The sequence below is a fragment of the Polypterus senegalus genome, chromosome 4 (assembly GCF_016835505.1).
Source record: "Polypterus senegalus isolate Bchr_013 chromosome 4, ASM1683550v1, whole genome shotgun sequence".
NCBI classification, from domain to species: Eukaryota; Metazoa; Chordata; class Cladistia; order Polypteriformes; family Polypteridae; genus Polypterus; species Polypterus senegalus.
The window spans coordinates 236780326-236807166 of NC_053157.1; the positions used below are offsets into that span (position 1 = coordinate 236780326).

Below are 26841 nucleotides of genomic sequence, written 5' to 3' on the forward strand. Positions count from 1 at the left end.
TCTGATTATGTCATTAATTCCTTTTGTTGAGTAGTGCTCTAATTAGTGAATTGTATAAATAGAGCGTAGAGGACCCCCTATTCTTTGTAGCACTTGCTAATAAGATAAGCTGTTGCCTGTTGCAAGACTTAGATAAAGAATAATGATTGATGCTTTCACCTTTTCAGTGGGGTTGTCTGTTTAAAACATTTTCTTTCACAGTAAACATTGTGCATCTATCTATCTATCTATCTATCTATCTATCTATCTATCTTAAATAAAAATTAATTATATAAAGGAGACTTAGTGGCGTTTCCTTTTGGGTGACAATCACTTTCTGGGTCTGTCCATAAATTTTTAGGTGTTTACTTTTGACTTTTTTTTCCACATATGTCCGTTTCCTAATCTGTCACTCTGCTTGGCTGCCGATGCTTTCATGTTGTCACAAATGTCACCCCAAGCGAAGTCCACGTCTTATCTTTGTCTCAGGTACCTACTGTGACGTTCTCATGGCTTCTAGTTATGCTTCCCTATTTCTGAATGTTGTATTCTCATTTCTCTTGATTTATTGCCTTTTCCTTCTTTCTTTATTCCAATTAGGTATCTTAGGTTTGTCTCAGTCACCTTAAAAGAGTTTGGATGTCAGGATGAGTTTTCTGGGAGCCCTTCTGGCAGTATCCTTAAATTAGAAGTTCTGGATTTCTTTCAAAGCAGTAGCAGTACTTGACCTCAGCGTTGTCTTCAGTTCAGCTCTTCTTCTCTTCATCTGAAGATGTCGCACTATCACTACCACTGTCACCTACCCCAGTGCTTTCAGTGGGTCATTGGCATTTCTTCAGCCCTCTTCATTTCTTGCTTAAGTTGCACTTTTGTGGTCTTGTCTCTTCCACTGCCACATTTTCTTTTTTTTTTTTTTTTTGCAAATTTGTGTGACAAGATACAAGGGCAGAAGCAGTCAGGGACTTTCTGTTGCCAATCATTGGCTTGCATATCCTTGACTGAGAAAAACTCAAACTGTAAGAATACCCACCTGGGCTGTCGCCACATTGGAGGTCTTGTCTTGTTATGTGAAGATGTTGCACTTTCATTAACATAACCATTACGTCAGTGTTAAAGCAGGCAGTGGGCTTCTTTTTATCCTGGGAGATGTGTGACCAGAACTGAATGGTGTTTATGGAGTATTCACATACTGTAATAGAATTTAAAACTTGATGAGTTATGCTATCAGTCTTATAAAACAAAGATCACCTCGTGACGGTACTCATCAAGACTTGAGTAGCCTGGACAGTTACTTCTCAGTCCTCCCTCCATTCTTTTAGATAGATAGATAGAGAGAGAGAGAGATGAAAGGCACTATATAGATAGATAGATAGAGAGAGAGATATAGATATGAAAGGCACTATATAATAGATAGATAGATAGATAGATAGATAGATAGATAGATAGGTGAAAGGCACTATATAATACATAGATAGATAGAGAGAGATAGAGAGAGATAGATAGATATGAAAGGCACTATATAATACATAGATAGATAGATAGAGAGACAGAGAGAGAGATAGATAGATAGATAGATAGATAGATAGATAGATAGATAGATAGATAGATAGATACTTTATTAATCCCAAAGGGGAAATTCACACACTCCAGCAGCAGCATACTGATAAAGAACAATATTAAATTAAAGAGTGATAACAATGAAGCTATAACAGACAATAACTTTGTATAATATTAACATTTACCCCCCAACATCCCCAACCCCGGGTGGAATTGAAAAGTCACATAGTGTGGGGTATCCTCAGTCTGTCAGCGGAGCAGGACGGTGACAGCAGTCTGTCGCTGAAGCTGCTCCTCTGTCTGGAGATGATGCTGTTCAGTGGATGCAGTGGATTCTCCATGATTGACAGGAGTCTGCTCAGCGCCCGTCGCTCTGCCGCGGATGTCAAACTGTCCAGCTCCGTGCCTACAATAGAGCCTGCCTTCCTCACCAGTTTGTCCAGGCGTGAGGCGTCCTTCTTCTTTATGCTGCCTCCCCAGCACACCACCGCGTAGAAGAGGGCGCTAGCCACCACCGTCTGATAGAACATCTGCAGCATCTTATTGCAGATGTTGAAGGACGCCAGCCTTCTAAGGTAGTTTAGTCGGCTCTGTCCTCTCTTGCACAGAGCGTCAGTATTGGCAGTCCAGTCCAATTTATCATCCAGCTGCACTCCCAGGTATTTAAAGGTCTGTACCCTCTGCACAGTCTCCTCTGATGATTACGGGGTCCATGAGGGTCCTGGGCCTCCTAAAATCCACCACCAGCTCCTTGGTTTTGCTGGTGTTCAGGTGTAGGTGGTTTGAGTCGCACCATTTAACAAAGTCCTTGATTAGCTTCCTATACTCCTCCTCCTGCCCACTCCTGATGCAGCCCACGATAGCCGTGTCGTCAGTGAACTTTTGCACGTGGCAGGACTCCGAGTTGTATTGTAAGTCTGATGTATATAGTTTGAACAGGACCGGAGAAAGTCCAGTCCCCTGCGGCGCCACTGTATTGCTGCACACAATGTCAGACCTGCAGTTCCCAAGACACACATACTGAGGTCTGTCTGTAAGATAGTTCACGATCCATGCCACCAGTTGTGAATCTACTCCCATCTCTGTCAGCTTGTCCCTAAGGAGCAGAGGTTGGATGGTGTTGAAGGTGCTAGAGAAGTCCAGAAACATAATTCTTACAGCACCACTGCCTCTGTCCAGGTGAGAGAGGGATCAGTGTAGCATATAGATTATGGCATCCTCCGCTCCCACCTTCTCCTAGTATGCGAACTGCAGAGGGTCGAGGGTGTGGTGGACCTGTGGCCTCAGGTGGTGAAGCAGCAGCCTCTCCATGGTCTTCATCACATGTGACATCAGAGCGACAGGCCAGAAGTCGTTCAGCTCACTACGACGTGGTACCTTTGGGACTGGGGTGATACAAGATGTTTTCCAAAGACCTCGGGACTCTCCCCTGTTCCAGACTCAGGTTGAAGTTGTGCTGTAGAGGACTCCCCAGTTCCAATACACAGGCCTTCAGCAGTTGTGGTGATACACCATCTGGACCCGCTGCTTTGCTGGCACGAAGTCTCCTCAGCTCTCTGCTCACCTGGGCTGCTGTAATTGTGGGTGGAGATGTCTCTTCTATGCTGGTATCAGCAGAAGGATGGGTGGAGGGTGCAGTACTCCGAGGTGAGAGTCTTCTACCTCCAGCTTTCTCCTTCAGAGCTCTATCACTGTGAATTTTCATGAAGCCATCAAGACTCCTGCTGTCAAAGAAACACTTGATACATTAGGACAGCTATAATGTATTGAAGCCTACTTCTGTCTGAGAATTGTTTACCACATTCAGGACAACAATAGGGGTTTCCTCCACAGTTGATTCTTAGCTGTCCGTGAAAGTCACCTAAAACTGATAATCCTTTACCACACCTTCAGTGTGAAGCTCTAAATAATTTTGAAGGCTGCCATTATGGGAAAACCACCCTCCATATTCTGACACTGAAGACTGCCACTGCTTGGAGAAGTGTTTTTTTGCCACATTCAGAAGAGTTAGTTGGCTTCCTTGCTGGGTTAATTCCTCAGCAATGACTTGGTTTGCTAACTTTCAGGACAGGATTGAACCTTCCCCTTGAGTCACAAAGTAGTTTTTGCTCTGATTCTGTTACTTTCTCAGATTTGCTGCCAAGGCCCAACCTACTATGCATTGTTCCCAATAGTCGTTCATACGGCGTGATGATAACTGGTATACCCATCTGGACATTCCCTTGCAAAGGCTTGATGATCCCAGCACCAGTGGCAAAATGTCAGCCATTTTTTTCTCCAGCGTGGATTGCTATGTGTCTCTGGAGACTACGCCTGTCTGAATACTGCTTGCCACATTCAGAACAACAATGTGGCTTTTCTCCAGAATGAATCTGTGTGTGCCGTGAAAGACCGCTGCTGTCAGTGAATCGTTTTCCACATTCAGAACAGCTGTATGGCTTTTCTCCAGTATGAATTCTTGTGTGAGTCTGAAGGTTGCTACTTTTGCTGAATTGTTTGCCACATTCAGGACAGCCATAGGGCTTTTCTCCAGTGTGAATTCTCATGTGATTGTGAAGGGTGCTACTGTCAATGAATCGTTTCCCACAAACAGTACAGCCATACGACTTTTCTCCAGTGTGCATTCTTGCATGTCTCTGGAGCTTGTAAATGTCAGAAAACCTTTTGGCACATTCAGAACAGCTGTATGGCTTTTCTCCAGTATGAATCCGTATGTGTCGCTGAAGATGGCTACTTTGAATGAATCGTTTTCCACATTCAGCACAGCCATAAGGTTTTTCTCCAGTGTGGATTCTTGCATGTCTTTGGAGATCTCGACTGTCAGCAAATAGCTTGCCACATTCAGAGCAGCAATGAGGTTTTTCTCCTGAATGAATTCTTAAGTGATTATGAAGGCTTTTCTTACGTACAAATCTTTTGCCACATTCCTCACATCCATAGGGCTTTTCTCCAGTGTGGATTCTTGTATGTGTCTGACAATTGTATATGTCAGAGAATTGTTTGCCACATTGTGAACAGGAAAATGGCTTTTCTCCAATATGGATCCTTTTATGTCTTTCGAGACTGTATCGGTCAGAAAGTGTTTTGCCGCAATCAGAGCAGCAATAAGATTTTTCTCCAGTATGGATTCTTGTGTGCCTCTGAAGACTACTGCTGACAGTGAATACTTTGCCACATTCAGTACAGCTATAAGGCTTTGGTCTTGTTTGAACTGACTTGAGATCTTTACAGGCAGATGTATTTTTAATTGTTTGTCCACAGTCTCGGCCAGCATACAAAGCCTCTTGATCTGTGTCATGCCCTTGTTGCTGCTCAGTGTTGATGGCTTCTGTCACAGAATGAGAGCTGCACAGGAAAGCAGCTGCAGTCCTATTCCCTGATCCTCTTGTTGATTTTTTCACCTTCTCTTTGTCCTCCTTGTGTTCCAGTCTGCACTCAGGAGAAGGCTGAGCAAATGGAGATGGGGAGCAGCCGACATTCTCATGAACATCTGCAGTAATACAAAGAGTATTTTAAAAGAGTTTAGTTGCAATTTAAAACAACAAAAAAAATGAAAAATAAAACAAGAGATAGGTGGCACGTTTTATGAGTTTTATTGTATGGTCATAAGTTAGAAGAATGTGTAACAGGGGGAGTGGTGGTCTTTTCAAAAGTGCATCATGAAATAACTCTGAACACAAAATAAAATGGGCCCCAAATTAAGAGAGCTAGAGGAGATTTCCGGGTGTGAATTTGTGCATTGCAAAATTAAATATTAATGTCATTAATTCAAATTTAAAAACTCCCCTTTGAATTGTCCAGTTTGATTGTAAACACACTACTTCATAATGGCATACTGTCAGAGCTAAAACACTTGATGCAAATCAAGGACTTCAAGATAAAGTTCTTCATAATCATGATATATAAGAGTTTGCCACAAGAAGTTGCCTTTTGAAGTGAACTAGTTTGGTTGTAAACACACTTCTTCATAATGGCATACTGTTAGACCTAAAAACACTTGATGCAAATCAAGGACTTCAAGATAAAGTTCTTCATAATCATGGTATATAAGAGTTTGCCACAAGAAGTTGCATTTTGAAGTGAGATTATGAATCAGAGTTTAAAGTCTAAATCCTAAATACTATACTGCCTGCCAAGTGACGCTTGATCTTCTCCCTTATAACTCCCTCCATTATTTTACAGTGTACGTGTAGTGGATGTTAAGCTTACAGGCCTGTAGTTTTTTGGATCAGCCCGATTGTCCTTTTTTTATGATTTATTTCTTAGCCTCCACTCCTTACGTATTTTTCCAGTAGACTTTTAAGAAACTTGCTTTCTATCAATGCACAATAAGCTCTGTAAAGACTCTTTTAATTAAATGTTACCTGGTCCTGGTGACTTGTACAATTACAGCCTTTCTAATCCACACAGCACGTCTCCCTCTAAAGTGTCCAACTCTCTTTGTAGCTCCTTCTCAGTTCCTGCCTCTGCTTGAGTTTACTGACTTCTTCACGTCAGGTTTCACTAATTCTCTGTTTCACTGTCAGTATATTTTCACCTGCCCTCACCCCTACTCTCAAATGCCTTACAGTTGTGCTTGAAAGTTTGTGAACCCTTTAGAATTTTCAATACTTCTTCATAAATATGACCTAAAACATCATCAGATTTTCACTCAAGTCCTAAAAGTAGATGTAGAGAAACCAGTTAAACAAATGAGACAAAAATATTATACTTGGTCATTTATTTATTAAGGAAAATGATCGAATATTACATATTTGTGAGTGGCAGACGTATGTGAACCTTTGCTTTCAGTATCTGGTGTGACCCCCCCAATAACTGCAACTAAACGTTTCCGGTAACTTCTGATCATTCCTGCACACTGGCTTGGAGGAATTTTCGCCCATTCCTCCATACAGAACAGCTTCAACTTTAGGATGTTGGTGGGTTTCCTCACATGAACTGCTCACTTCAGGTCCTTCCACAACATTTCAATTGGATTAAGGTCAGGACTTTGACTTGGCCATTCCAGAACATTCACTTTATTCTTCTTTAACCATTCTTTGGTAGAACGACTTGTGTGCTTAGGGTCGTTGTCTTGCTGCATGACCCACCTTCTCTTGAGATTCAGTTCATGGACAGATGTCCTGACATTTTCCTTTAGAATTCTCTGATATAATTCAGAATTCATTGTTCCATCAATGAAGGCAAGCCGTCCTGGCCCAGATGCAGCAGAACAGCCCCAAACCATGATACCAGCACCACCATGTTTCACAGATGAGATAAGGTTCTTATGCTGGAATGCAGTGTTTTCCTTTCTCCAAACGTAACGCTTTTCATTTAAACCAAAAAGTTCTATTTTGGTTTCCTCCGTCCACAAAAATTCTTCCAGTAGCCTTCTGGTTTGTCTACGTGATCTTTAGCAAACTGCAGATGAGAAGCAATGTTTTTTTTGGAGAGCAGTGGCTTTCTCCTTGCAACCCTGCCATGCACACCATTGTTGTTCAGTGTTCTCCTGATGGTGGACTCATGAACATGAACATTAGCCAATGTGAGAGAGGCCTTCAGTTGCTTAGAAGTTACCCTGGGGTCCTTTGTGACCTCGCCGACTATTACACGTGTGCCTTGCTCTTGGAGTGATCTTTGTTGGTCGACCACTCCTGGGGAGGGTCACAATGGTCTTGAATTTCCTCCATTTGTACACAATCTGTCTGACTGTGGATTGGTGGAGTCCAAACTCTTTAGAGATGGTTTTGTAACCTTTTCCAGCCTGATGAGCATCAACAACTCTTTTTGTGAGGTCCTCAGAAATATCCTTTTGTTTGTGCCATGATACACTTCCACAAACGTGTTGTGAAGAGCATACTTTGATAGATCCTGTTCTTTAAATGACACAGGGTGCCCACTCACACCTGACTGGCATCTCATTGATTAAAAACACCTGACGCCTCACCTTCAAACTAACTGATCATCCGAGAGCTTCACGTACTGTTGCCACTCACAAATATGTAATATTCAATCATTTTCCTCAACAAATAAATGGCCAAGTATAATATTTTTGTCTTGTTTGTTTAACTGGTTTCTCTTTATCTACTTTTAGGACTTGAGTGAAAATCTCTTATGCAGAAATCTAGAAAATTAAAAGGGTTCACAAACTTTCAAGCACGACTGTATGTTTCATCCTGCAGCCTCTGGTTTTGTACGTCTAACTCAGTTTTTTTTTTTCTTTCATTAGTTCTTATTTAGCTCCTTCTTATCTAACGTGGATACATTTGACTTGCACCAAATTTAATCTTATTTATGCAAAAAAAAAAAAAGCCCATGTAAACTGTTTAAAAGCGAGAATCTTTTACAATATTTAGTTTTCTTTTCAGACTGAACTTTTTGAGTGACTGTAACGGCTGCCGTTACCATCGGCCCCTCTCAGAAGTGAAAACCTGTGTGAATTCTTATGTGATTCTGGAGACTACAGTTATGGAAGAATCTCTTACCACATTCACCACAGCCGCTGGGCTTCTCTCTTGTGTGGATTCTCGTATGTCTTTGAAGGCTGCAGTTATGGGAGAATCGTTTGCCACATTCAGAACAGGAATAGGCCTTCTCCCCAGTATGAGTTCTTCTGTGATACTGAAGATTGCTACTTTTGGAGAACTTTTTGCCACATTCAGTACAACTATACGGCTTTTCTCCGGTGTGAATTTTTGAGTGCTTTTGAAGGTGGCTACTGTCAATGAATCGTTTGCCACATTCGGAACACCCATATGGCCTTTCTCCAGTGTGAAGTCTCTTATGTGTTTGGAGAGCACGACTGTAAGAGAACCTTTTGCCACATTCAGAACAGCCATAGGGCTTTTCTCCAGTATGAACTCTCGTGTGGTTCTGAAGCGCACTACTGTCAATAAATCTTTTGCCACATTCAGAGCAGCCATAGGGTTTCTCTCCACTATGAATTCTTGAGTGTCTCTGACGAGCACTGCGGGTTGTGAATCGTTTGCCACATTCAGAACAGCCATAAGGTCTTTCTCCAGTGTGGATTCTTGTATGTGTTCGGAGATCACTGCTGTAAGGAAATCGTTTGCCACATTCAGGACAGCGATATGGTTGTTCTCCTGTATGGTTTGTTGTGTGCTTCTTAAGATTGCTACTGTTGGTAAATCGTTTGCCACATTTAGAACAGCAGTACGGTTTCAGCTTTGTATGATTTGACTTGTGATATTCACCGTCACCTTTGTTTCCAAACACTTTTCCATACTCTCGGCCAGCGCACAAGGCCTCTTGATCTGCATTGTGCACTTCTTGTTGATCAGTGTTGATGGCATCTGTCATTGTTAGTTTGGCAACAGGAACAGAAATGTGCTGTAAAGATGTCACTAGTAAATGCTCTGATCCTCTTGTTGGTTCCTTTGTCTTGTCGTTGTCCCGTTTCTGTTGCAGTCTCCACTGAAGAGATGTCTGGGCAGATGAAGATGGGGAGACACTGCCATTGTCCTGTGAATCTGTAATAACACAAACAATTTACCTTAACATTTTTAAATGCAAACTGGTTGGTGACGCTGCCGCCCCCTAATGTTCAATCCCAGCTCTGTCTACTGTGTGGGTGGACTTCACTTGTTCTCCTGCTGTCTGTTCAGTTTCTCCATCTTCCTCCCATACCTCCCACATGTGTCTGCTGTGCAGCAAAGCGTTTCTCACAGATGTTTGCTGGTATGGCTCACGACCTTCTTCACTATAGCGCCCCTGAGAATTTGATGTTCAGCCGGCCTGATTAACATCACAGACCTGCATTTTTTAAGTGATTTTTTTAACCATTTATACAATTTCTTGTATTACGAATTTCTCATTTTTCACATACCCCAACACAAATATGTAATATTCGATCATCTTACTCAATAAATAAATGACCAAGTATAATATTTGTGTCTCATTTGATTAACTGTTTTCTTTTTATCTACTTTTATGACTTGAGTGAAAATCTTAAGATGTTTTAGGTCATATTTATGCATAAATACAGAAAATTGGTTGGGGCTTTTACCCAGCTGGGATGCCTTGAAGATGGAAGGACCAGGAGAGAGATGATACCTCCCCAGAGATACGAGGGGGCAGCCCCCCTGGTTTGTATTAAGGCCACCAGATTGGAGTTTGGAAGCTCCACCCTGCTGGAGGCCCATGGCCACCACCAGGGAACACCTGGTCAATTTCAGAGCCCTGGAATGCAACAGTTTCACCACACTCACAAGTGCTGCCAGAAGAAGATCCGGGTGCATCTGAAGTGCTTCCAGGTGTCCATGCAGCACTTCCAACCTTGACAGAGGATGGTACCCTGCCTGAAAGGAAGGCCATTACAAAAGGACAGGGACTGACTGGCATCCCATCCGGGGTTGGTTTGGGGTTGGGGGGGTGGGGGGTTAGGATAGTACCTTTCCTTGTAGGTAGATTTGGTCAGAGGAATAGAAGGTCCCTGCTGTTTCCCCAGTACACATGGTGGCAGCATCCCCACTGGAGGATCTCACATAAGAATACCCGCAAGACATTCTGGGAATTGTGGTCCAGTGGGTCAGCCCTGTTGGGGTTTCTGGGTGCTGCCAGGGACAGCTGCAAGGGAAGTGTTACATTTCTTTTGAGGGGCTTCTTCATGGCCAAGAAGTGCATCCAATGTCCAATGCTATGACTCCGCTGAACTAGTAGTGAGAGTCAGGAGGAGGTGGATAAGACTACATGGGAGATGTAGTTGGAGGAAGGTAAGTCTGTAATTGTATTGGTACTTTGGAAAAGAATTTTTAGATGTCTGTGGAGGTATTCTGTACAGTAATATTCCTTGTGTTTCAACCCAGGACTACACTGTCTAGTTGTGTCTTGGGGTTTATGGTGCTGCGACACCCCTGGTGGTCATATATATATATATATATATATATATATATATATATATATATATATATATATGCTACAGACAAAACTCATAATGGTTCTCAGTTTCACTTTTCTTTCATGGTAATCACATTACTTACTTATTCTCGCACTCCCAGGTGAATTTTGCTCTTCTCCTTCTCTCATGTTTCCTTCATCGATTTTCTCCTCAAGTTCAGAAAACTCGGATTTCAGCTCCACAGAATTCTGCTGGGCAGCCAGATGTCTGATATTATTGTGCCAGGGCTGTAAATTGGAATGGGATTGTTCACGGTTATCTTGCTTGAGAAGATTCACAGTTTCACATTTTTGCGCTTCACATCTAACCGAGGCGTCCTCAGAATCCTCACATTTAACATCAACGATGTCCACGTTGAACTCTTCCGCTTTAAAATCCAAAATGGTTCCTTCCCATTCTTCCACCTTCAGCGCACCCCACTCACAGTCCTCTTGTTTAATGGACACCAGCCGCTCGTCCACGCCTTCCTCTTTGGCTGAGCCCATTCTCCGTGTAAAACTCTCTTCACCCCCCTCAAGTGTCTGCTCTTCTCTTCCGGGCTTTCCTTCTCACAAGGGCAGCCTTGCCCTGGAGGGCATTATCCACCTGATGGCATGGCCATGTGACCTGGAAAGGAGACTCCTTTAAATCTGTCAAAATAAAAGTGACTGCATTACTTTATAAAAAGTTATCCAAAATAACCTGACCACATATTTCAGGGTTAACCAAACACCAGAAACAACAACTACCGGCCAAGTTTATTGGTGAGAGATCTGAAATGCTGTGAACCCTCCATGGCAGCTGAAGAAGATCTCGGCAGGTTTGAAGTGACAAACGATTTGAAATGGAGACAGAGTCCTGCTGATCAAGACAAAGACAAGAACAGGGAAAGGGGGGGGATTTTAAAAATGCCTGATTTTTTTAGTACTTTGAACTGTTCTATGTTGTCAATTTGAGTCAAGTCCTAACTCGATATGCTTCTGGCACGGGCGTGGATTAAACCCTTTGATCCCCCGCTCTCCCCAGTCTTTTGGCACTTGTAACCCATGTCTCACCAGCAATTGTCCAAAAAAAAAAAAAATTGGATTAATAAAGTAAAACAGTATTATAGGATGACAATTTGATGATAAGCCATAAACAGATTGATAGCATGGTCGTGGACAAACGTTCTGAGAATGACCCCAGTGTTGGTTTTCTCCAAGTTTGCTGCTTCAGTGTTTTTTTAGATCTTTGTGCCAGATGTTTCTCTGGTGTACTGAAGTAGAATTATACGCATTCCAGAAGTTTCAAAGGCTATTATTGACAATTTCATGAAGTTTATGCAAGCATATTTATAGTGTTGGACCTTCTTTCTTTTTCCAAGACTTCTGAAATTCGCTCTGGCAGGCTATCAATCAACTTCTGGGCCAAATCCTGACTGATCTTGCAGAATGAGAATTGGTGGGTTTTTGTTTGTCCACCCGCCGCCTCTTGAGGATTTGACCACAAGTTCTCAATGGGGACTTTCCTGAACATGGACCCCAAATTGTTGTTACCCGAGCCACCTAGTTGTCACTTTTCCTCCATCATGCTGGGTTGTTCATTGTTGGTCACCAAATTCTTCTTGGATGGTTGGGAGAAGTTGCTCTCTGAGGATGTTCTGGTCCCATTCTTTATTCCTGGCTGTGTTCTTCGGCCAAATTGTGAGTGAGCAGCAACCCAAAGTGACACGAATGGTCTCAGGATGCTTTACTGCTTGGCCTGACACAGGACTGATGGGGCACCACCAGGGTAGAGTTGGCTCAGGAATGGCAACAGGCAGGTGCGAGTGAGGCGTTGAGACTTTTGGAGGACTCCTGTTGGGTGTCAGGAAGGGCAGCAAAGAAGCCAAGAAACACATCAGAGACAGACTGATATTCTGGGATTGGACTGCTGGGGTCAAGTCATTGTCTCTGATGAATCTCCTTACTGATTGGGGAAAAAAGAAAAGCTGAGCGGCGCTACCATCAGTCCTGTGTCACGCCAACAGTAAAGCATCCTGAGACCATTCATGTCACGTGGGGTTGCTGCTCACTCACAATTTGGCCTTAAGAACACGGCCAGGAATAAAGAAATAAATAAACATCCACCATGAGCAACTTCTACCAACAGTTTGGTGACCAGCAATGAACAATCCAGCATGACGGAGCACCGGGCCATGAGGCCAAAGTGACAACTAAGTGGCTCGGGGAGCAAAATTTGGGGTCCATGGCCAGGAAACTCCCCACTGTGAAATGGTGGTCAATCCTTTTGGGCAGGTGAACAAACAGCTTTTCTTTTTTAGAAAATTACTAATGCAATATTATTTGAAAACGAACAGCGTCAGATCGGGTGTGAATTTATGCAGGAACTGGAAATTCTCTGATGCGGGACCTTCAGCCAGGGAAGAAAGTACAGTGTCAGGTGCTCATTCAGTGTGATAGGAACCATAGCACAGAGAGGTGTGTACACGGCAACAAGTACACGTGTCGTAAATGTAGGAAGGACGGTCCTTGGGTGTGTGGAAACTGTTAATATTTGAATGTGATGATTTTATATAACACAGAATGAAAATCTGCAATTCTTAGCATTGCACCACGCAAGCTGTCGTATCAACCGCCTACTGTAACTTGCTTTCTTTTTCCTTCGTTATACAGGTAGTTTTGAATAAAAGTGCACTTGTTTTATTTGCGAAATGAAGTGTCTGCGTGCACTTTGTGGCATTACACGTGTATTTTTTGAGCATGTTGAAACACAGGAACATAAGTTGGTGTAAAAGTATAACAAAACAACGGGCAGATGGGGAGTGTCTGATGATTGCATAGAGCGCCGAAGTTACTGCTCTTTACTATTCTCTCCTCTGCATGTCCTGGAGTACAAAAGAAACAGCATACAGCAACATGCGGGGACTGGCAGGAACACTCAATAAAACTGAATAAAAAGAAAATCAAGTTTCAGAAGATGAAAAGAGGTGACAATACGGTTTTCATGCGGGCAGAAAACTTGGTGGCAGTGGAATGAATGGCACGATGGCAAAAGGGCGACTTGTCTCTCTACAGTACACACTAACAATATGTGTGAGAAAGTGCAGCAACAGACAACTGAAAAGTAGGCACCACAGCAACACGTATTGTAAGCAGGGCAATGTGGCAATGACTGAAATCGGCTGCTTTGAGCGACATCAGACTGCGCAGGACTTTGCTGCGTAAAATGATTGTGACATCATCGAGTATGCAGGCTCATACAACATGCAAGACAGGAAGATTTGTCAGAAGTAAATATTTGTTGTTGATTTGATATGTTAAACAATTGCTTTGTGTTCTTTTTAAAAAAAATGTTAGTTTTTGGGAAAATATTCAGCCCTGGGAGATAAGAAACAAACAAAAATTGCCCTAAAAGAGTTAAAGAAGTGGTGAGGCGGGCGGCCTTCTGCTGTTATGCACCTCAAATCTAGAATAGCCTGCCAATAGGCTAATGCAGTGGAGCACTTTAATAAACTGCTGACAACACATCACTTTAAAATGGCCTTCTCAGAGCTTCATTTTAGTTTAATCCTGATGCTCTGTATATTCAATTAATTATCATTACTATTCATGGTGCCACCCCATTCTGTACTATCCCCCCTTACTCTCTCTTCTGTTCATTTTTCCAGTTTTCTGTGATCTGCACCACCACCTGATCACAGCACCGTGATGTCCCTACATTGACGGATTAAAGGTCAGACATCCACATGACCGTTGTGACAGGGGCTTGGTGTCCTTACCCAGCCGGGACGCCCCTGCACACCATATTCAGGGGGAGCAGCCATGGACATTGCAATACCTCCCCCTGAACGCTAGTTGGCCACCTCCCTGGGGTAGAACAACGCCTCGGGTTCCTGCAGGGCATTCTGGGAATTGGAGTTGGGTGCAGCCCTGTTGGGTCCCGCAGGTACTATGGAAGGAAAAAATGTACATGTCATAGCATATTAGCATAAAAAAGCCATAAAAGTGATCAACAGCTTCTGAAACATTAGATTTAGCATAAAATAGAATGTCAAGCAAATAGTTAAATCAAAAATCAGCCATATTGCATTATTTTTTAAGCTTCAGGCACAATTGCTAGTGTGGGAAAGGAAGACAGGATGACAACAACAACATTTATTTCTATAGCACATTTTCATACAAAGAGTAGCTCAAAGTGCTTTACATGATGAAGAACAGAAAAAATAAAAGACATAGTAAGAAAAATAAACATAAGTCAGCATTAATTAACAAAGAATAAGAGTAAAGTCCGATGGCCAGGGTGGACAGAAAAAACAAAAAAAAAATATCTCCAGACGGCTGGAGAAAAAAAAAAATAAAATCTGCAGGGGTTCCAGGCCATTAGACTGCCCAGTCCCCCCTGGCCGATCTACCTAACATAAGTGGAGCAGTCCTCTTTGGATTTAGGGTTCTCACGGAAGGACTTGATGATGATGATGATGGTCACGTAGACTTTTGGCTTTTAATCCATTCATCATTGTTGGAGCATCCTGATGCTTTGAGTAGGTGGTGATGGCGCAGGCCTGATGTGTAGAAACTTTCAGGGCAGAAGAAGTGTCACATACACCCGTTGTTTTAAGTCAGCTAAGAAACAAGAGGCCCTAGTAGGCATGCAAGAAGCCAGCTGCAATAGAGAATGAGCAAAGATGGCAAAAAGGCATTGCTGCCAAGGTCACAGATGATGTAATGTATGGAAAATAACAAAATATATTCGAGCATAAATAAGTTTAGAAAATACCTATAAATACTTGGGAGTGAAGCTATATGATGAATTGGACTGGACTGCCAATACTGATGCTCTGTGTAAGAAAGGTCAAAGCCGACTATACTTCACTAGAAGGTTGGCGTCCTTCAACATCTGCAATAAGATGCTGCAGATGTTCTACCAGACGGTTGTGGTGTGCTGGGGAGGCAGAATAAAAAAGAAGGACGCCTCACGCCTGGACAAACTGGTGAGGAAGGCAGGCTCTATTGTAGGCATGGAGCTGGACAGTTTGACATCCATGGCAGAGCGACGGGCGCTGAGCAGACTCCTGTCAATCACGGAGAATCCACTGAACAGGATCATCTCCAGACAGAGGAGCAGCTTCAGCGACAGACAGACTGAGGAGATCATTCCTCCCCCACACTATATGCGACTCTTCAATTCCACCCCCTGGTAAACGTTAATATTATACAAAGTTATTGTCTGTTATACCTGCATTGTTATCACTCTTTAATTTAATATTGTTCTTTATCAGTATGCTGCTGCTGGAGTATGGGAATTTCCTCTTGGGATTAATAAAGTATCTATCTAATCTAATCTATACTAGCATTTAACCTTAGTGCAGAAATGAAATGTAAATCAAGCATGCCAAACAAATGATTAAATTAAAGCACACGCCATATTTCTTTTTAATTAAAGCTTAGCTTTGGGCATCAGACAAACTGGCTCAAGTCTGAGATAAGAGGAAGTGATGAGAGGAAAGCCCATAAATGGAAGAGAGAGAGAGAGAGAATGTCTGTGCCGGCCTTGGCCAGTGAAAGGAATGAGCAAAAACAGAAACTAAACAATGGACAATAGACCGTGAAATACCAGAGGCCAGCTGCAGGGAAAGTCAGGAGATAATGATGGCTCCCATGAGAACACGAGAAACTGGCCAGGCAGGTGCAGAGGGGAGTCGGAGGAAAACAGCAAATGAGCTAACTGAGCGAGGTCGGAGTGATAAGAAATGACTACATCAGTTTTGAGCTGTGAACTGTTCAGGGCTCAGCTCAGTTTGGCCGTATTGGGTTGAGTCTGCGTTTTTATTTGTGTTGTTTTATTGCAATAAAGCTTTAAAACTCTGTTTGCCAATCCTGAGTCCTAACAGCCTTCATTTTCAGGTAAAAAGCCTTCTGGTGACAGTTTTTCAGCACGACAGTACTGCCAGGGGGCGCTGTATTTGGGAGTCCTGAGCCCGTGTGGGCAACCAATTCGTCACACCCAGATGTTACGCCGGAAATCCAGGATCAAGCACCTGGAGCACTTCCGGGTGAACTATAAAAAAGAGGGGACTGGGTGGTCTCGTGGTCTGGAATCCCTGCAGATTTTTTTTTTTCTCCAGCCTTTGGAGTTTTTCTTTTTTGGTTTTTTCTGTCCACCCTGGCCATTGGACCTTACTTATTCTATGTCAATTAATGTTGACTTATTTTTATTTTTTATTGTGTCTTCTATTTTTCTATTCTTCGTTTTGTAAAGCACTTTGAGCTACATTTTGTTTGTATGAAAATGTGCTATAGAAATAAATGTTGTCATTGTTGTTATAAAGCAAGCCAGCGACCACCACTCAGGGGCCAGAGTCGGGTGGGAGGAGGACGAAGCTTGGTGAGGAGTGGTGGAGGAAGAAGAAGAGTGTGCTTGGGACTCTGTTGTGTCTGTGGGTGTAGCCCACAGATGAAGAAAATAAAAGTTCATTTAATTTTACACGTGCCTTCCCGTGTCTAATCTGTGCCGGGTCAGGCGCTATACAATGTCATCATCAAGTGCTTCCAAGAGAACCCTGAATACAAAGAGGACTGATCATTGATGTCAGGTTGAATGCCGAGACGGGGCTGGGTGGTCTCATGACCTCTGACCTCCTGCAGATTTTATTTTTCTCTCCAGCTGGCTGGAGTTTTTTTTTCTGTCCTCCCTAGCCTTCGGACTTTACTTTTATTCTATGTTAATTAGTGTTCCCTTATTTTAATTCTTATTTATTTTGTCTTTTTTTTCTCTTTCTTCATCATGTAAAGCACTTTGAGCTCCATTATTTGTATGAAAATGTGCCCCAGAAATAAATGTTGTTGTAATTGCGACACATTATTCAGGCCAGTGGGTTTATGATGGCAGATAGGGGGGCCGTTTACCTGTGGTTTTGGGGTATATACATCGCCGGCCACTTTATTAGGTACACCTGTTCAACTGCCTGCTTGTTAACATGAATATCTAATCAGCCAATCAAATGGCAGCAGCTCCATGTATTTCATCCAGTAGACCGTATCAAGACCACCTGCCGAGTTTCAAACCGAGCATCAGAGTGGGGAAGAAGAAAGGGACTGAAGTGACTTTGAACGTGGTAGGGTTGTTGGTGCCAGAGGAGCTGCTCTAAGTATTTCAGAAACTGCTGACCTGCTGGGATTTTCACACACAGCCACCTCTAGGGTTTACAGAAAATGCCCTGTTGATGCCAGGGGTCAGAAGAGAATGGCCAGACTGGTTCAAGCTGTGCCTCACAGTTAGGTGACCCGGGTTTGCTCCCTGCGTGGAGTTTGCAGGTTCTCCCCGTGTCTGTGTGGGTTTCCTCCCACGGTCCAAAGACATGAAGGTTCGGTGGACTGGCATTACTAAATTGCCCCATGTGTGTGTGTGCCCTGTGGTGGGCTGGCACCCTGCCCGGGGTTTGTTTCCTGCCTTGTGTCCTGTGTTGGCTGGTATTGGCACCATCAGACCCCCGTGACCCTGTAGTTAGGATATAGTGGGCTGGATAATGGATGGATGGATGGTTCAATATGACAGAAAGGCAACAGGAACTGAAATAAGCACTCGTTACAAGTGAGGTGTGCAGAAGAACATCTCTGAACACTCAGCACATCAAACCTTGAAGCAGGTGGACTACAGCAGCAGGAGACGACGGTGGGGGCCACAAGAACAGGCAACTGAGGCTACAATTGTCCCACAGGCTCACCAAAACTGGACAACAGGAGATTGGGAAAACGTCGCCTGGTCTGCTGAGGCTCAATTTCTGCTGCAGCATTCTGATGGTCCGGTCAACAACATGAAAGTAGGGATCCATCCCACCTTGGTTCAGGCTGGTGCTTGTGGTGTGATGATGTGACAGATACTTTCTTGCCACACTTTGAGCCCCTTAGTACCAACTGAGCATAGCATAAATGCCACAGCCTACCTGAATATTGTGGCTGAACATGTCCATCACTTTATGATCACCATCTTCGGATGGCTCCTTCCAGCCTGATAACATGTCATGTCACAAAGCTCAGATCACATCTGGCTGGTTTCTTGAGCCTGACAATGAGTTCACGTGACTCAAATGGCCTCCACAGTCAGCAGATCTCAAACCAGTAGAGCACCATCAGGATGTGTTGGAATGGGAGATTCACATCATGGATGTGCAGCAAGTGTGTGAGGCTATCATGTAAGTATGGAACAGAATCCCTCAGGAAGGTTAGCAGTACCTTGTTGAATCTACGACAACAGAAACTAAGGAAGGTAAAAGGGGGTCCAACCTGGGAATAGCGAGGTGTAGCTAATAAAGTGGCCGGTGATTACCCAGATGTACCTAATAAAGTGGCCAGTCATTACCCAGGTGTACCTAATCAAGTGGCCGGTGAGTAGCGAGGTGTACCTAATAAAATGGCCGGTGATTGCCAAGATGTACCTAATAAAGTGGCCGGTGAGTAGCGAGGCGTACCTAATAAAGTGGCCAGGGAGTAGCGGGGTGTACCTAATAAAATGGCCGGTGATTACCAAGATGTACCTAATAAAGTGGCCGGTGAATAGCGAGGTGTACCTAATTAAGTGGCCGGTCATTACCCAGGTGTACCTATTAAAGTGGCCGGTGAATAGCGAGGCGTACCTAATCAAGTGGCCGGCGAGTAGTGATGTGTACCTAATAAAGTGGCCGGGGAGTAGCGAGGCGTACCTAATAAAGTGGCCGGGGAGTGCACCTCTCTGCGGCTGGCCCAGAAATTGGTCTGCCATCTGTATAGACTTTCAGCTTCCCAGGTGTCACGTCTTCCGCGACCCCAAAATGAGTTCTGCAGATCAGAGGCCGCCCCATTTTGTTGCTCCACCTACACCTGAACTGAAAGCCCACCATCTGCCACTGCTGGCCCCACCCCCAGGAGTATTCCCTTACAAATCCATCTGACATGCCCACAGGTTTATCCCACTCACACTTTATTCTCCTTACATCTTTCAGATGGACTCAGGTTTTTCTTTAAGCCTTTCCAGTTCTCCCTCCTACATCCCATAAAACCCTCTTGTGTCCAGTTTAGCTCTGAAGCGACCGGCGATGAGTGAGGGTGCCGCTTGATGGGGTGGCGCCCCCTCCAGGGTTGCTGCCCGTATTCCCTGAACTGAATTTACAGACTGTCTTAACGGAGGGAAGGCCAGCAGGTCGTAAAACTGAGGGTGCTGCACCTACAGGACTGGCGCTCACTGTGCTGTAAGAAGACCCGCCGTGTTGACGGACCTCCTCAATGTTTTTTTTTTCTGAATTGTTCAGGATGACCTCCTCACTCTTCTCGATGTTTGTGTCATTCGATGCCTGTTTTTTGACGCTCGCTCAGGAATCTCTAAGTTTATGGCACTGGAGAAGAAAATAAAAGTTCTTGCTTACTTGGAAAAACCGCAAATCGAAATATCAATATAGGGATGACGCGGTGTTGGCACAAAGGTTAGGTTAAAAAAACTGGCATCTACTCTATGGAGGGTAATATTATTATTTAACGTTTAATGGATCCCACTGCAGGGCTTGCCCATACCCGTTGTTTCCTCGCTGTTTCTCAAAAGGTGGGCGTGTTAGGCAGAACTTGACGTTTCTCAGCAATGAGTGTGCCCAGTCAGGGAGTGGTGCGTGCTCTGTGCCAGAGGCTGCCAGGATAGACCAGAGGATCCCCCACGACCCCTCCACCTGTCTAGATGGGCTCAACTTGTATTGTAAGCGCTGCTTAACTGGCAATTACTCCGTCCAGGCTATGACGTTAATCTGCGTCAATTTCGCGAAAGCAGGTCGTCCTTCTTACAGGGAGAACTTGGGGGTTGGTGGCAAGATTGGCACTGCAGCCACCGTAAAAAACAAAAAAACACTGTTCCAGGGTGGTGTCACTCAGTCCGGGTAGTTCGTCGTGCGGCGGGTATGGCAACGCGCTGCAATCAGCGCAGGCTCACAACGCTAGAAGACAAGATGTCAATCACGAGACGGGGCGGAGCAAACGAGCACCTTACAAGGCCGCGTGAATGCAAACGAGAGAGTAAAGGCGAACCGCGAGAACTAACGGAGCGTGAAGATCAAGTCGGGCTGCGTGAACGGGAATGTTCGAGAAAAGGCGAGCGAAGAAGACGGTCTGGAGTTCGGCAGCTGAAGTGGAACCGCCTCGACCCCCGCTCTTTCGTTTTCTGTCTCCCCCTCCGTTTTAATTCCCGTCTCTCCTCATTCATCGCCTCCAAGCCGCCGTTGCCTTTTTGTCTTTCCCCATACATCCCTGCCCTCCTGCTCTGCTTTCCTGTCATTTCGTTTCCCACCCGCTATTTCTTCCCCGTCCGGCTCTCTCATTGCTCACCGATACTCCTCCTCGCCGCTCTTTTCCTTTTTTTCTGCTCCTTCTTGCTTTTGCCTCTTAAAAAAGTGCAGACACTAGCCTTGTATGACAGTCAGGCGGAAATAAACAAAGAACAAATCGAGTCATCAGAAAGCGACGATCAGGAAAGTGACGATACGTGGCTAAACACTGCCATCTAATGGACAGAGAGAGAAGTTTCCGGTTTTTTTATTCTCGAGTCACGGCACAGTGGCCAGCGCTGGTTCCTTTCTCTGCGCCTGATGCTGCCAGGTTAGGCTCAGATCTATTTTGATTTTAAATTGGATTAACCTGAGTTATGAATTGTGATGATCGTGAAGTGTCTTCTCGCGACAACTGACATTATCGTGAGATACTGCCTTTCTATAGAAAGAATACCTGTGTCCTGAAGAAAGGACAGAGATATGTCCTTGCTGGTTGGTGATTCGAAAATTTAATTGTAATGGGGTACACTGCACTATCAAAGAGAGAACGCGAAAAGATTAGTGACTCGCAATGGAAGAGGGGGCGGTTTGCAGCCCCACCGATATGCGTCACGATATGAAAAATCCACCCCACCTCCACTCCAGGCCCTTATGGATTAGATCTGTTTTTGATGAGGGATGAATAGACGGGTGCCCTGTGGTGGGCTGGCGCCCTGCCCGGGGTTTGTTTCCTGCCTTGCGTCCTGTGTTGGCTGGGATAGGGTCCAGCAGACCCCGGTGACCCTGTAGTTAGGATATAGCAGGTAGGATAATGGATGGATGAATAGACGGTGAGGTTCAGGTTGATGTTTCTGTGTATTCACCTCAAGATGAAGCGTCCAAAATCTTCTTTGTTCAGGACACCTGGACTGGCGTTTGTTCTGAGAAAAGTCTGCTGACTCAACCAAATGACATTTTCGGTCTCCTGGATGTTTCTTATTAGGCATCCATAGACTGGTGACGGGGGGACAATGGATGTTGGGTTCGTTTCAGGGGAGGGGGGCGTCTCTGTCTCTTGTCACTTTCTGTTGTCACGCATGGGCACCTGAAGATCGCCTTCTCACGGCTCAACCAAGGTATGTAATACCAGTCCCGGATGAGTGGGGGGCACCGTCACTCACAATCTATTCTGTTTTCTCTGAAGCTCCGAGAGGACCCCCCAAAGAGGGACAAATGGCCCACCCATGTTGCCCCTTCTGGTCAGAGGCTTAAAAAAAACAGACATTTTGAAAAGGTGGTGTCACATTTGTGCCCGAATTTTCCAAAAGATGGAGCTGCCAACCTGACCTGCTTAAACAGGCCTTGCTATGAGAAGCTTGCCAGGCTCTATGAGATGGCAGCTGTGGACCTAGTAGATGTTTTTAGGGCAGCGTTTCTCAACCTTTAAGTATTTGTGACCCGAGTTTTCATAACAGTTTTAATCGCGCCCCCCCCCAACATTTTTTTTTGAAATGTAGATGCATATTTTATTATACGTTACTTTTATCGACATTTATCTAACTCTATATTTATTGTTCTAGTATCAGAATGTAGTTTAAGTTAATTTGTTTGGGTTTCAACAGATGATTTTTTCATATTTTTGATTCTTGTTTTCTTTTTTTTTTCACATCTTCGTGCCCCCCTTTTTGTTACTTCGCCCCCCCGCCCCACAGGTTGAGAACCACTGTTTTAGTGTATGTGTGTTATAAAATTAAACAAGGCAGCCTGGTAGGCTCCCCAGTTATTCCCTTAAACTTCTTTGACTTACGCAGATGATCACAATGTATAAGATATGCAAACGTATGCCCTTAAAATGTCCGTTAGTGTGATTAGTGAAGTGAGCAGAAGATGAGCTGATCTTGAACATGGCAGTGAGCTCACAGCACTCCAATGGCCTCCACAGTCACCAGATCTTCATCCAACAGAGAGCCATTGGGATGAGGTGGCATCAAGCTAAAGGTGACCACATTTCTTTTCAGCATTTTATACGAGATCAGTGTGTTGCTTTTGTGTTGTACAATTGGACAGTAAAAACAGGAGAAGGAGCACCGTGCAAAAGTTTGGGCCCCCCGTGCCCCAAGATATTTGAGGTCTCACATGACTTTTCCCTAGGTGGTCTCAGACCTTCATTAGCCCGTCAGGACTATCGTTAGGAGACCCCCACGGTGATGCAAATGTCAAAGCAGTAGAGATTCCCGGACCCCTCAAACCTTCTGCCAACAACCAGCAGCCATGGGCTTCTCTAAGCAGCTGCCTGGCACTCTGAGATTATAAAGGAATTGGAGACTTGCAAAGCAGGAGGAGGCGACCAGAAGACAGCAAAGCGTTTTAGGAAATGAAGAAATGGCAGTGAACAGGTAATGGTGGAGGTCTGAAGGACCAAGAAAACTTTCTGACATAACTGCTCATGGGATTGCTAGAAAGGCAAATCAAGTCTGACGGCAAAAGACCTTCATGAAGATTTAGCAGACTCTAGTAGTGGTGGTCCGCTGTTCTACTGTGCAACGACACCTCAACAAAGAGGACCTTCATGGTGGAGTCAGCAGAGTGAAACTTTTGCTGCGTCTGAGCCACAAAATTCAGTGCCTGATGCATTCTGGGATCATGGCCTGTGGACCGATGGGGTCAAAATAGAACTTTATGGCCTCAATGTGCAAAGGGAGAAAAAAGGGGGCCGGATTCCAGGAAATGAACACATCTGCAACTTCAAAGCATGGCGGGGTGATCGATTTGTGTGGCAGTCAGTGGCACAGGTGGGACACGTCATTGGTGGAGGGAAGAATGGAGTCATAGAAATGGCAGCAAAGTCTGAAAGGAACCATCTGTTAGAAAGTTGAAGTTCTAAAGAGGACAAGATAATGAGCCGAAAACACACCTCACAGACGACAACGGGAAACCTCAACAGCCCCAAGCTGGTGGTATTGTGATGACCCTCATAGCCCCCACGACCTCAACATCATTGACAATCTGTGGAGAGATCTCAGAAGAGCAGGGTGGGCAAGACGGGCCAAGAATCTCACAGAATGAGAAGCCTTTTGGAAGGACAAATGGATGAAAAGACCCCAAGTAAGAACCAAAAGACCACATAAAGCATTTACAAGCTGTGATACTCACCAAAGATGGTGGTGGTGGATGGCTCTTCAAAGGACTAACCACGTAGGGGGGCCAAACTTTCTCTTCAGAAAGAAATTCTGCCAATAGAAATTCGCCAGGCTGATACAGTGGAGCACTTTAAAAACACTGCTGACAACACATTACTTTAACATGGCCTTTTTATAACTTCACTTTAACTTAATCCTGATACTCTGTATGTTCAATTCATCACAATAACTATTCACAGTGGCTCCAAAATCCATACTGACCCCAACTTTCTCTTCTGTTTCTTTTTCCGGTTTCTTTGTGGTGGCGGCCTGAGCCACCTCCACCTACTCAAAGCATCCTGATGCACCAACATTGATGGACTGAAAGCCAGAAGTCTATGTGACCATCATCATCAGGTCCTTCCATGAAAACCCTAAATACAAAGAGGACTGTTTGACTTATGTTAGGTAGAATGCCCAGAGGGGACTGGTCAGGTGGTCTCGTGGTCTAGAACCCCTACAGATTTTATTTTTTTTTTCTCCAGCCTTTGGAGTTTTTTTTTTTTTTTCTGTCCACCCTGGCCATCGGACCTTACTTATTCTATGTTAATTAATGTTGACTTCTGTTTATTTTTTATTGTGTCTTCTATTTTTCTATTCATTTTGTAAAGCACTTTGAGCTACATTTTTTTGTATGAATATGTGCTATATAAATAAATGTTGATTGATTGATTCAGGCCATTTTTTTTTTTTTTTTTTTGGTGTTTTATACCTGTGAATGATGGAAATAAAAACGTAAACTTAGTTGGAATATTCAAGAAATGTGTCCCCTCGAACTTTTTTAAACTTCATTAATTACTTGGTTTTTTCACATACCCCTTGGGGTCAGAGATCTTACAGCGCCCTTGGAGCAGGCAAAGTAGGATCTCCTTTGGCAGTGATGGGGATTCAAACCGGCAACCTTCGGGATTCCAGCGCAGATCCTTAGCCTCAGAGCCACCACTCCACATTGGACTTCCTTTGAGGGGATCAGCTCATCTCCTGCTCACCTCACTATTCACAGGTGCAGACATTTTAAGTGAGGGGGTGCAAAGGCCAACTTCCATATTTAGAGAGAGCTCAGCTTACCTAACAGTCCCTCATTAGTGCTCGAAGATTATTCACTCGGATTGGCTCATTTACTTCTGTCACTCAGAAATGACAAGTCCTACCCCGTGGTAGTAGAGTAGTAAAAGCCCATTTTATTTTTTGTTAACCAACTGTGGCAAATTTCAAAACTACAATCGATATTTTCACAGTGGGCCTTGGAAACAGTCGTTGGCACCTTCATCATGTCCATGCTGTAATTCCTTCTATGTGGGACTGGCCAAATCTGCTATGTCACGACTTCAAAAGGCAGACGCGAGATTTTTATACATTTAAAAATACATACAGTGGGTATAGAAAAGACCCCCCCTTCAAAATATTCTTTTTTTTTTTTGCTTTACAGCCTTAAATGAAAACACACAAATATTTCTTCCCAGCTTTACTTACTCAATGCAATCTATAACACCCAAGTGAAGGATATCACAGCTACAGTTCAGAAGAATTATAAAAAATCAAAAACAAGAAATCCAGAAATGAATAAAAGATCACCAGAAACTCATTTAGGTGTCATTAGTTAAAAATATTAGTTTGTGTGTTTTCATTTAAGGCTGTAAACCAAAAAAAAAATGGGAATATTTCAAAGAGGGGGTGGGACTCTTTTCTATACCCACCAGGGCTGCAGAGCCCTACATTGGACTTCCACTGTGCCTGGGAGTGATTCCAGGTGGCACTGCTGAGCCACCTCAAGCTGAATAAAAGGGAGCCGCCTCACTCCATGCAGAGAGCCAGAGTTGGGAGGAAGAAGGACGGAGCTTGCAAGGGAGGAGGTGAGGCGGAAAGACTGTGTTGTGGGGAGCAGACAAAAACACTCGGCAGCTGTACATAAACATGTGTGCGGGACTGGAACTGCTTGTCTGTGTCGAGTTGGGGCAACAGTACACCCCCCGGTGGTCCATAATAAATATATTTATTGCAGTGGGCTGGCACCCTGCCTGGGGTTTATTTCCTGCCTTGCGCCCTGTGTTGGCTGGGTTTGGCTCCAGCAGACCCTCCCCAAGATGCTGTAGTTAGGATATAGCGGGTTGAACAATGGATGGATGGAGATATACTGTATATATATATATATATATATATATATATATATATATATATATATATATATATATATATATATATATATATATATATAATTATATTCTCACACATGTGCTTTCTGGAGGCTAAAATAGATGCATTTACCTGCCAAACCAGGGGTTGGCACTGCCCTCTAACTCTTTCTCCTCTCTCCCTGCAGAACAACCAGAATCTACAACATAACCAGCTCTCACTTATCAGTCCTCAGGTAACAACACTACTTCTGGTTCCAGCCCGCAAGACCCCACCTCTTCCTGACGTCACTTCTGGCTCCACAATGCCATTCACCCTGTGACAAAGGCACAGTGAGCCAGAATTCTGCACTTGGAAGGGATTGGTGGGGGGTGTGGGGGTTTACTGAAACTCCAATTCCATTCTAAGCTTTTATTTTGAAAAGACTGCCAGAGATAAGGTGAAGACAGGAAGGACTTTTATGTTGATGGACAGTATAACAGGAAGCTCATCATCCTGAGGAGACAGGAGGGAAAAAAAAGAGAAAAAGAACAGTCCTCCATCTTGGAGAGATGGGCATGAAGAGGACAAGTTGTGAGGATGACAATGGGCTACAAAGTGGCTGTGGAGGTCTAGGGGGAACGGAGAAGCTTCCAGATAACTAATGTAACGGATGACACTCCTTGACTCTAGTCAAAGTAAAAAAAAAAAAACGCATTGGATGGAGTTAAAGATTTTTAAGTACAAAAATAGTTAACTATACCATAGAATGCACAGCGTAATAGTAAACTAAATGTAAACACATTGAATAACACTGAGACAAACACCCAGGCTCCCTGCTCAGCAGCTCGCTCGCTCTCTCTCTCTCTCTCTCTCTCTCTCTCTCGCTCGCT

At 44.0% G+C, this 26841-nt stretch overlaps 1 protein-coding gene across 1 annotated transcript in view; it reads right to left on the reverse strand.

Moving 5' to 3' along the window:
* Positions 1 to 3114: 3114 nt before the first annotated feature.
* LOC120528915 (zinc finger protein 729-like) overlaps positions 3115 to 26841 on the reverse strand; it is a 68243-nt gene continuing 44516 nt past the window's right edge. The window contains exons 5-7 of the mRNA XM_039752990.1: positions 10518 to 10979; positions 8004 to 9008; positions 3115 to 5026 (exon numbers count right to left, since the gene is read on the reverse strand). Of these exons, the coding sequence (XP_039608924.1) occupies positions 3798 to 5026; positions 8004 to 9008; positions 10518 to 10979 (2696 nt within the window). The 3' untranslated portion in view covers positions 3115 to 3797. The remainder of the gene's footprint in view (positions 5027 to 8003; positions 9009 to 10517; positions 10980 to 26841) is intronic.